Raw genomic sequence first — 11800 nt, forward strand, 5'->3', positions numbered from 1 at the left:
TATGTGAAAGGGACATGAATTGCATATTTTCACACCTGTAGATTTCAATGAATATATTTATTAAAAAGACGGAATTGTAAAACGTGTACATTTTGAAATATTAAAAATATCACGTCCCTTTCCGTATCTGGTTAAAATTTTCTGTAAATTCAGTCTTAAAGAAGGCACCGGGATTACGTCTCACATAGAATTATAAATGTATATAAAAATAGTTGCCCCACACTCTTGCACAATAATTGGCACAGTTGTTAAAAGCTATTGGTGTTTATAAATTTCATTTTCAATAAATTACGTTTTGGCTAAGAATTTTAATTACATATTATAGAATACTGTGTATATATTTTTATATAATACGAAGATATATTATTATCTTTTTCCTCCGAAAATTGCCACACATTATGTAGGAAGCGAAAGGGAAACAAGATAGTTACATCCTCATTCAATTTAAGTTCTCAAGAATATTCCAGAATATTCATGGCTACGCGCCAGAATTCTTATATCTTAGAAAATCTAGAGTTCTAGATAAACTCCAAAATATCCTATCCTACATGCATATCACTGAAAAGAAAACATTTCAGCGCTACACAATAAAAAGTAACAATCACTTTTGACACATGATCACACTAGCTGACACCTGTCAAAATTGACAGCTGTCATTACACACTACACACAACATTCATCACTGAAAATCAACCCGGCACGGAGCGTAAATGCATTAATTGCGGTTTTAATCTGACATGTATTACGTCAAAAATGACATTAACTACACATCGTTGTGACAATACATTCACAGAAATCTAAAATCTGTGTCACTTTAAAATTCCACACAACCGTCGCTACCGACATCTCTATTGTCCTACTAACATCACTAGTGACTAATATAAAAATTGACACACGGGAACGTCACTAGCGACCCATCCATTTATCACATCCAAAAACGTCAATACTCGGTATTCCCCACAGCCACCGGCGCGCCTACAGATTGACAGGTGTCAAATCTGACAGCTGTCATTCGAGATACTCGGTATAACCCTGCGCGCCGGTGAAGATGACGTCGATCCAGATGCGTGCGGCCTCTCCCGACGGCGCCATCAGGTAGTACCGCCTCTGACGCGTCTTCACTATGAACGTGGTCTGCGGGTTTGGTGACTTTGACGTGTTGCCGTGGTCTAGGTATACCTCTTCGATTACCTGTCAATATTATTAGGGTATTTTTAAAGCTTTATTTATAATATATTTTAATTATATTATCAGAGTATATCTAAATAAAATTTATTAATTTAAATTGTTAAATTTAACAATATGTTTATCTCATGTTAAATATATTTTGATAGGGGATAAAAGTCAACATAAAATAAGATTCAGCACTATAACCAAAGACGTGTAATCTAAATTCATTAATGTGGCTATTATCAAATGAAAAAATAAATTGATAATATGCTTATGAGTCACTAAGAAACCGAAAGCCGTCCCAAAACTTTTAATTTTAAAAAAGTCAGTCTTCGTTGCGTACCTGGAAGTACGCCCGCCCCGCGGTTTCTTCTCACTCTTGTCCCAGTAGTAGACGAACGTTTTCGTCTCTGTCGACCACGAACCACCTACAACAAAAATTATTTAATAAGAACAAGTTACGCTCAACAGATGTCGCTAGTAGAGTAGGTGGTGGTAGGTCTCTCATATGTGAGAGTCCGTCTGGGCAGGTACTACTGCAATGTTTCTTTCTGCCGCCAAGCAGTGTGCAGCCACTGTTGTGTTCCGGTTTAAAGAACATTGTAGCCAGTGTAAATACTGGACATAATTAACATCTCATGTCTCAGGATGGCGAGCGCAGTGGAATACCAAACAATACTTTGTAATTCAAGGTGTTGGTGTTTCTACTGTTTATGGGCGGTCGTATCGCTTAACATCAGGCGAACGGCAAGCTCGTCTCGTCATTCAAAGCAATAAAAAAAAGGTGGAACATAGACTGGGGCCTCATTCTGTAATGAGAATGTAAACTCGTGTTACATTATCTTCGTGAAATTAATGTAAAATGGCATCATGTATGTCAATTTCTGTTGTCTTAAACGCGACGCGGTGCGTTACGTGCTTGTTACGCAATGTCAAAATAAGGCGTGGCGTAAAGAACAAGGCCCTGATCCTGATGTTACCTTTCATTTCATTCATGTCATTGTTAATGATAAACAAACAAATTCCTTGGTAACATATAAAATAATTTTTTATCCTACAAAATACATCCTACAGAAATTTAGACGTGTAATTCGTTTAGCTAATTACGTGGCTGACTGTACCATGGGGTTAATTAACACATTCACCCAATTTGTACAAGCTTGTCCCCACCACTGTTCATCTTGCTCATGACTTGTGCCGTTTACAGTACAAAATAGTTTCGATATACCTTTTAGCGGTGTATAGATTGGCGTCGCTGTAGAGGAACAGATGGTTAAGTTCCTCTATGGAAGGGCAAGATTCCCATTCAGGCAGATGTGACCCTGACGCTGAACATCATCGCACCGTCATCAACGAGACCAGCCGCAACTGCATCACCGTCGCTTCGCACCGCATCGCAGACGAAATGGCGGTACTAATTGTACCGCCACAATCTTGAGGGTAGGTACTAACCGTTTGGACCATGTGTGGAACTTGGCGCCGAGCTTGTGCAGGTAGCCGCGGCACGACGTCGACGTCACCGACACGTACGGGCACACCTCGATCTGGTGACCTGCAAACACACATTCACACTTCACATTGTTATATTGATAGAGTTGCTACGGCTGCTGAAGGCCCTATGAATATGTCTTCCTCCCTGATTCCATTTTTTCCTAAAAATTTAATATCGTACACATGATTCTATCCTTAGCCAATATCAAGAATTATATATGAAATATAATTTAATGTTTGATATTTGCTATATCGAAATACTCGTAAATATATCATATTATATCGAATAGAAATTCCTATTGAATCATCTTGGTGTTCGGTCTGCGATTTTAAGCGACTTCAAAAAGGAGGAGGGCGATAAAAAGAGAGGAAATATTAATCTAGAATTTTATTTTTGTATGTAACGTGATATCTCCTCCAATTATGAACTGATTTTGAAAATGCTTTTTGTGCTAGGTTCGGCATAGCTTCATGGTGGTCCCGTGTAAATTTCATTGGCCTACACCCAAAGATAGAAAAATGAATATGAAATTAAACAGAAAATTGTAAAGTGCTACATCTGCCAATCCCATTTACTCTCATACAAAACAACTTACCGGCGGACTCGACGTGCCGCCTGAGGTCGAAGTCGTCTCTATCGACGGGCAGGTACCGCGTGAGCGGCCGCTGCGCCTCGCTGCACGGCGCGATGCCGCGGCGGCTGCGGCGCGGCGCGTTGCTCAGCGACACTGCAACATCACACGAAACATTATAACATATTCACATCTAAAGTCATTCATCACCAGGTAATTTTTAACGGTGAAGGAAAACATCGTGAGGAAACCTGCATACCTGAGAAGTTCTATAGGAATTTTGAGGGTGTGTGAAGTCTACCAACCCGCACTAGGCCAGCGTGGTGGACTAAGGCCTAATCCTTCTCAGTAGTACAGAAGGCCCGTGCCCAGCAGTGGGACGGTATATAATACAGGGCTGATATTATATTATATATTTTCATCCCTAAGGTAAAATAAGATTAGAATTGGACTATTTCCGGAGGCGCAAACAGTTCATTCACATCCTAATCTTTAAAAACATTATACAGTATAGTCAGTTATATACTGTACATCAATACTAAATTTGTGCTCTAAAAGTAATTACCAATTGATAATAAGCCGTTGCTTATTTGAAATGTCCGTATGACAAGATGTTACAGCGTCCTTAGATATTAATACACAAATAACATATTTACAGAAAATATGTTAATATACGCATTAAAATCGTGCAAATCACGATGTGGATAAATCTGAAGTATTTTACATTGATGTTTTGCTATTTCAGGGTAGATTGAGTAACCATCACATAAGCGCAAAACTTTTGTATGAAAATCTTCTCAATGTCCACTCTATTGTTTGTAGGAGCTATGTCTGAAACTACTGAACCGATTATGCAAATTGTTTCACTAATCGGAAGTTACATTCTGAGTGTTATAGGCTACTTTGTATCCCGGGACATATTTAACCTGGTAAGATAGGTTATTATACTTTTAAGGTTTAGTTTACTTTTAGGTATCGTCAAATATTATAGACAGAACAGCTACTTGGTGCGCGCAAGCAGATATTACATAAGCATAATAATCTAGATCCCTCTATAACAAGTGTGTCTGTGGCTAAGCTCTTGATTTCTTTCATTAAATGTTTTATTTTTTAGTATCCGTTTTTTGTAGTAAGAGTTTTACTCATTCTCAAGTTACTTAATTTAACACTATAAGTGAGAACTTGTTATTGGCTTTTTGACACGTAAATTGTTGCTATTTGTAATATAATCATACCTATATAGCTGTAAGTTTTTCATGCTGTAAATAAATAAATAAATTATAATCTAAATATCGCTAAATGTTTTATTATAAATTTAACCCCACACCAATATCCACGGTTGACGTCACGTCATACCTGTGGCTGGACTTTTCACTCAAACATCATATTTATATTGAAAGTGTTGCCAACAGCGATCCGCGGTGCTAATATTCGTTTTATTGCTTCGTTATAGCCGGATATATCGTTTGATACGTCATTTGTTTCATTTAGAAAACGATGTTTATTTTACGTCTTTGAAATATGCGAATTGATATGTCAATTTAAATATTTGATAATTGCGTCTGTTGATTGAAATAATGATTTTTTATCTGTTAGTATGACTGTTTTGTAGAAGCCGATTTATAAAAATATATTTGTGTATTATTTTCAAATGGTACATATTGCATAGACTTGCACTACGCGTATCGTTAGTGAGGTATTAAATATAGTGGCTCCCAATTAAAATTACATTATATTCAGCATTATTGTTCAAAGTGGAACATGGCAGGGATTCTGTATATTTTTTTAAATACAATTTTCTAAAACATTCTTTTGTTTTCATTAACATAGCGTATTTCATGTAAGCGGCAGAAAATTGTTTTCGAAGACTTGATAAAAAAAATCTACTACCAAAAAACTAAAATAGATTAAATTATACATATAAATGCCTTCCTAAATAAATTCTCTAAATTAGAGTTAAAACCAGATCAAAATCGATTTCGTAGTTTGAGAGTAAAGTATGTGACTTCAATGCATATCTATATATATAAAAATGAATCCCTATTTTCCTTGGTTATGCCATCACGCGTGAACGGCTGGACCGATTTCACTATTTTTTGTTGTTTTATTTGTTATTATCAATAGAAGGTTCTTATGAAAGAAAAAATTCAAAAAATTGCGCGGAAAATTAGAAAATTTAAAAACTTAAAACGAACGAAAACATAAATTTTATATAACTGTCAATTGTTTGAAATAACTGTTAGCGATTGACAGAATGCGCGCTGCAAATTCATAGTTAAGACGGGACAACGTCTGTCGGGTCAGCTAGTTATTTATATACAAAAAGTTAAACGGTTACTAGAAGTACTTACAGATATTATCCCTGCTGAAGTCGGAGGCGTGGCTGAGCGGTCGGCTGTCGTCACTGCGCTTGTCCTCCTCAGTGGACTCCGTGCGAGAGTTCCGCACTTGCAACTGTAACCAAACAAACGATATTGATCAGTGAAAGAATTTTTATACAAAAAGACTCCAGTGCACCTGATGGTAAATGGAGTGATCGAGAGTTTACTTCTTGGTAGTCAACATTATGCCGATCTGTTTAAAGTCGGATATACGAAGGCTGATCCCTGAACGCAACTATCATGCCCGGCGGGTTTAACATTTTGTGTACGGTGGTCGATATCCGGGCGGTTACAATTATGTATCCTGCAAACCCCGGTTTTAGTTGAGACAATTTTTATCAATTTCTTAGTATCGCTAAACGAAACGAAGTGGATTGGCATTACCGACTCGTCGCCCAGTAGATGAACTATAGGCTTCTCCTTATTCATAGACGTTTTTTTATCTAAGGACAGAGCAATGCTGTGATAACAAGTCTGTTTCTCAGCTTTGTTTATCTGACAGCTTGCTGTTTGTTCAGCTTTGTTTATCTGACAGCCAATCAGATTCAACTTGTACCTCAATATTAGCCAATCACAACGGCCCTATGTCTAAGGACTACGAAGGCTGCCATGCCGTCAGCACTGAGAAACAGGCTTGTTTGTTTAAGATAGAGCTTAGATAAATAAAGTCTATGAATAAGGGGTTAGAATAAAAAAGAACAGAAAGAAAATATAAATTTCGATAGAATAACTGGCCACAAAGTCAGCTATACTATCTAGGCTCACTTATAAACGCTGTATATGTGTCTTAGTTATACAATGTTTTCTCTCGCTTCCTCTGACGGTAGTCACTTGGCAAAGCGAAACGAACCACTATATTACAGTTTCTTTTTTATGACCCTAAGTTTTTAACCTAGCGAGGGTCGGCTACAAATACACTGGTTTTTGGGTGAGATCTTTAGGCGTTGGCAACCCTTAAAAATTTAACGACCATGCTGAAGGTATTCCACTAACGGGTTAAGAAGCTCAGGACGGTCACTGGAAGAGGATGGGAAATCAACGATTATGGAATTACTGTCTGTTACAACCATTGACGTATATTGTATAGACACGAACGTCCATATAAACTATTTGTTCAAAATCTGAACTAAAATGGCAACCAAAAGGTCACTGTTATAACCTATTTATTCACTTGAACAACAAAGAATTTTACTTATTTGACTATTTTTTATTCAAATCCAGGTTTACAGACTCGAGTTCTTATATCATGAGCGCCACTCCGTACACAAAAGCTGTCAATTGACCACCCTAAAGTCAGTTTGACTGAATTGCAGTTCAATTCTAAAACACAGTGAATGTTCGGAACGCCAAATCTAGTAGTTACAAAGCTTATTAATAAGGCAGTAGGAGTTTTAAAATGCCATTACTAGCCTAATGACCTGCCCACTACCCATCCTTACGTAGATGTTAATAGTTGCAAAGCATTTCAGATCAAAACACACATCCATTTTCTTTGAAGTAACACATTTAATAGTTTAGAATTTATTATTTCCCACGTTTCTTGAAAGATTCGAGAATTTATTCGGTTTTTACATAAATTACGCAAATCATATTTCACGTGTTTATTTTTGTCAGCTTCTTGAATATTAAAAAATATATTTAGACCGTTTGATACTTAGGGTTTTATGAAAACTGTTCAAACGTTTACAAATTGTAATTTTAGGGGACTTTTAGAAAGTGAGTCTTCGATTTTTTTAATACAAGGACGGCGTAGTGTCTCTACTGCACCTGATGGTAAGTAGAGTGGGGTCCAACTGAATGTCGACTGACGAGAGATGATTACCCCTTGACAGTCGACACAATTATGCCGGCAGGTTGGAACCGGATATATACAGGCTGGTCCCGGAACGCGACACTTACGTGGGCCACTATGGCGGGTTTTAACACCTTGTGTACGGCGGTCGCTATTAGGGCGGATATAAAATATATCCAACCACCAGCAAAGATAAATTTAGATTATTTCTAAATTTAGAAAATTAGATTTAAATAATACGTAGTATCGCACACTCTATCTTTCTCTTTCCAGGAGTAGATAGATTTTAAAAGCTAAGTTTAGACTGGCAAGTTCTAACAGCAATATTTTGCTACAACTCTTAAATGCGTTTACAAAATTCCAATAGTTCTATACTAATGCGACTTGCCGCAAATGCTGAAAGTAGCAAAATCAGAAGTCCAATTTCCGTGATTGTTAACACGGTAAACATGAAGGTAGTCTTTTAAATGTTCTCTTAGTACATTGAAATTAAACTAATTTCAATAGGGAAGATGGTTGGAAGATTGCATAAGCCTGGGATCCAGTTCTACATTTAATCAAATCGGAACCCAAAAGACCGGCTGCCAGACTTCAAGACACTCATTGTGCGTAGATCGGACCACCAACAGCTAAAATTTTTAAAGAACGTTGTATATTTGTAAAATGTAGGTAGATATTGTAACTCTGACTTTGCGGATAAACAACACCTCAGTCCCCCCGTGACCATGAAGGCTGCAAAGTCTTCGAAACGTCGGGAGAAAATAAAATACTAACCGCGAGAGAATCTGAAAATTAGTTTAATTTCAATGTCTAACATTCGCGTAAACATAAGAAATAATTATGTTCTCTTAGTAATTTAAGCACCGTTTTACACATAGCATCGTGTCTGTCCTTTTTATAGGGGTAGGTAAGAGAGTAACAGAGCCATATTCCGCCAGCCATGGTCTACACAGGGCCGTAGCTAGACTTGAATTTAAGGTAGAGCAGCTGTGGTTACAGATATGGCGGAAGTTAAGATGTTACTAGATCTAATCTGGTCAATCGATTTTTAGCTTTCTTGACTTGTGAACATGAATCAGGTTAATACTTACGTAATTGTTAAGGTAATATACAGAGTGTAACAAAATTCCCTTAAATATCGAAAGGAGGTTATTCCACCCATCAATACGAATAATTACTATGCGACCAACTCGCAAATCGTGAAATAAAAAACCAGCTGCTCCATATATTTTGATTGAGTAGTTATGTACCTAGTCTTGCCATAAATATTGTAATAAAGAAAAAAGAAAATTGTTAACTGCAAATAACATTTATTACTTTTACAGTGTGTCAGTTTAATACATAAATATAAAACAATTAAAAATATAAAAAGCTTATTCGAAGTGGTCTCCATTGGCTGCAATACAGTCCTTTAAACGATGAGGCCAGTTATCAATAGAAGCACGCACTCTTTCCATGGGAAAATTCTTCACTGCCAATCGTATAGATTGTTTTAGGGACTCCAAATTATCATGGCGTTTAGAGCAAGCTGTACTCTCTAAAACTGACCACAAATCATAATCCAGCGGATTAAGATCGGGACTAGACGACGGCCAGTCTTCAGCTCTGATGAAGTCCGAAACGTTCGATTCCAACCAAGACTGCGTGGACCGAGCTTTATGACCCGGCGCCGAGTCTTGCTGGAAGGACCATACTTGGTTATTGAACATGGTGATGTTAAGGGGCTTAACTACCTTCTCAAGAATGGTATCTTGATACACTTGTGCCGATGTTTTGATACCTTTTTCACAAAAAATATGGCTCAGTCACTCCTTCATAGCTAACACCCCACCAAACCATCACTGAAGTCGGATAATGTCCACGTTGCACTCTGTCGACTAATTGGGAAGCTTCCTTAGAGCTTTGAGCATAAATACGGTCATTTTGTTTGTTAAAATGTTGCTCAATTGTAAAAATTTTCTCATCCGTAAACAAAATTTTTCTGTGACCTCCCTTTGCGTACCGCTTCAGTAGTTGTTTCGATTTTACCACCCTATTCTTCTTTAAATTATCAGTTAAGAAATGGCCAGTGCGTCTCTTATAGGCTGCAAGTCCTAAGTCATCTTTTAAAATACGCGACATGGTTCTAGGTGCTATCTTCATTTCCCGAGATAAAATCTTTTGCTTTCGGACAGGATTTCTTCGAATTCTTTCCCTTACTGCTTTGACCACCTTTTTCGTACGAACACTACGTGGACGGCCAGATCTTTTCTGTCACAAACAGAGGAGGTCTCATTGTACCTATTAATAGCCCGGTACACAAACATTTTACTAATACCAAGTGTATGGAGAGTTTTAAAAATTGCATTTGGCTCCATACCTACTTTGTGTAATGCTATCACAGCGATTCGGTTCTCTTTATCACCCCACACCATTTTAATATCGCAAAATATTTTACAATGTATTGGCGCCAAAATGAGAAAACACAATGAACAATCGTATAAAAATGACAGATTCGAAATTCAAATGTAATATTTTTTTATAATTAAGTGTAACAGTATTTATGGCCAGACTAAGTATAATTTAGTTGATTATTGAGGTAGGGCAGTTGTATTTTAAGGTAAGGAATTGCCCCACAATGAACCCCCCCCCCTAGCTACGGCCGTGAGTCTACACAGGGGAAAACCTCCGAAAGGGATACGCCTACGTTACTAACAGTAAAACATCCAAAAATAACCGCATAGCTTTTTAACACTCCATTCAAAGATAATCTGTCAATATTACAGTTAAAGTTACCTATTTGTAAAACTTGTCACGTCCAATATTTACTTTGACACGTTGTTAAATTCCATACAGAGCTGCCAATTGATAATAACCGTTAGAACATATGTAATTTATAGTGGACGTTCAAGTATTACACACGATTTTTGTATTTTTAAATCCTTTTGTCATCGAAAGTAAGCTAAGGTCTTATCTCCCTCTCTAATGCTTACAGAAGCATGTTATTGGGTCAGTGACAACTTAGAGAGATAGGGTCTGAGAGATCTCAGGTTGGGCGATATTTCTTATGGGTTTTTCTTAAAGTTTACAAGAGATTTATCAGTCTTACTTATAAACTTGTTTTAGCGTTAAGAGGTGTTTAAGAATTGCTTAAATAGCTGTCAAAAACATCACCGGTTCCTAGTTTAAACTTTATTAAGAAACAAGATGGCGGGTTTTGACTTACAGCTGATCGAGTAAACTTGTGTTTTAACTAAGCATAGCTTTGCGAATTTTTTACAAGTAAGACTGTACAAGTGCAATTTACTTACTATATCGTCATCGCAAAATATCTGGAAAGGTATATATTCTTTTTTTTTATTTATCACGGCAAAATAATTTCACATGAAGTCTAAGGAAAATGTTAACCAGCGAAAGACCAGTTTACATTAATGACACGATTAAAAATAAACTATGTAATTGAGAAATATACTAATAATTGCAAGTGGTGGCAGCCTATAAGTAAGACAGCACTGCAGTAAGTAGATATTGATTCGTGTATTAATATAACTTTGTCATGTAAGGTGTATGTATCGTTGGTTGTCCTATTTAAAAAAAGAAAAAAAAAAGAAAAAAATAATAATAAAAAAAAAAAACTACAATACTCACAAAAACAGGTTTCGGCGTGCACCCGATGCCCCAATGCGAACTCTTTATAAGAGTAAGCCACACGGACATTGTGTTGTTATTTCGTACTCATTTATTATTCGCACTGCGCGTGTTTACATTCAAATTCGCATTACGCTGGCCTGGTGGGCAAATGTTTTGTAAAATCACCTTGGTTGCACGCGGGTTGCGTAAGGCTCAACGCACATTACCGGATTGATGATGGGAAATACCGGATAATAAATAGAATTTATTATACACATATGGCCGTGTTTACAGACGGACAGACGGTCGGAGGAGCGGACAGGGGATGGAGTTGAAATCGTGATTAGGTAGACGTAGGGCTGTTGTAATAGATGCAACTGAAATCGCTCACAAATGAGCGATATCAGCTGAGATGGTGTCAAATTAAAGTCAGCATCTTGAGATCGTCGACATTCAATGCACAGATGTCAACATCTCAAATGACTGAATTTTGTTCATTTAAAAGAGGCGACTCGGCTGAGAATGAACTCTTAAATTACAGCTTAAGCTTGGTTTATTGAATAATTCATACACAAAATGTCTACTTAAGATTCTACTCAAAGTTGAGTTCAATTTATTCAGTTTTATGTACGATGGATGGATGCAGTCTCAAAAGTGAGGTGTTTGGCGCTTACTTGAGGAAACCTGCGTTCAGCAGTAGCAGGCGATAGGCTTATTGATTTATTTATGGATTGAATAAAGCGAGTAGTTAAATACCGATGGTGGGCTTATAAACAGAATCGTCA

General features: G+C 37.1%; 1 protein-coding gene across 1 annotated transcript; it reads right to left on the reverse strand.

The window, feature by feature from the left end:
* Positions 1-2543: 2543 nt before the first annotated feature.
* LOC119189159 (pleckstrin homology-like domain family B member 1) lies at positions 2544-11181 on the reverse strand. The gene is made up of 4 exons (XM_037438140.1): positions 11034-11181; positions 5585-5687; positions 3258-3389; positions 2544-2722 (listed from the first exon to the last, which is right to left on the reverse strand). The coding sequence occupies exons 1-4, from the start codon at positions 11100-11102 to the stop codon at positions 2544-2546; spliced, it is 483 nt and encodes a 160-aa protein (XP_037294037.1). The 5' UTR covers positions 11103-11181.
* Positions 11182-11800: the final 619 nt, after the last annotated feature.

Source organism: Manduca sexta, chromosome 2, assembly GCF_014839805.1.
Source record: "Manduca sexta isolate Smith_Timp_Sample1 chromosome 2, JHU_Msex_v1.0, whole genome shotgun sequence".
NCBI classification, from domain to species: Eukaryota; Metazoa; Arthropoda; class Insecta; order Lepidoptera; family Sphingidae; genus Manduca; species Manduca sexta.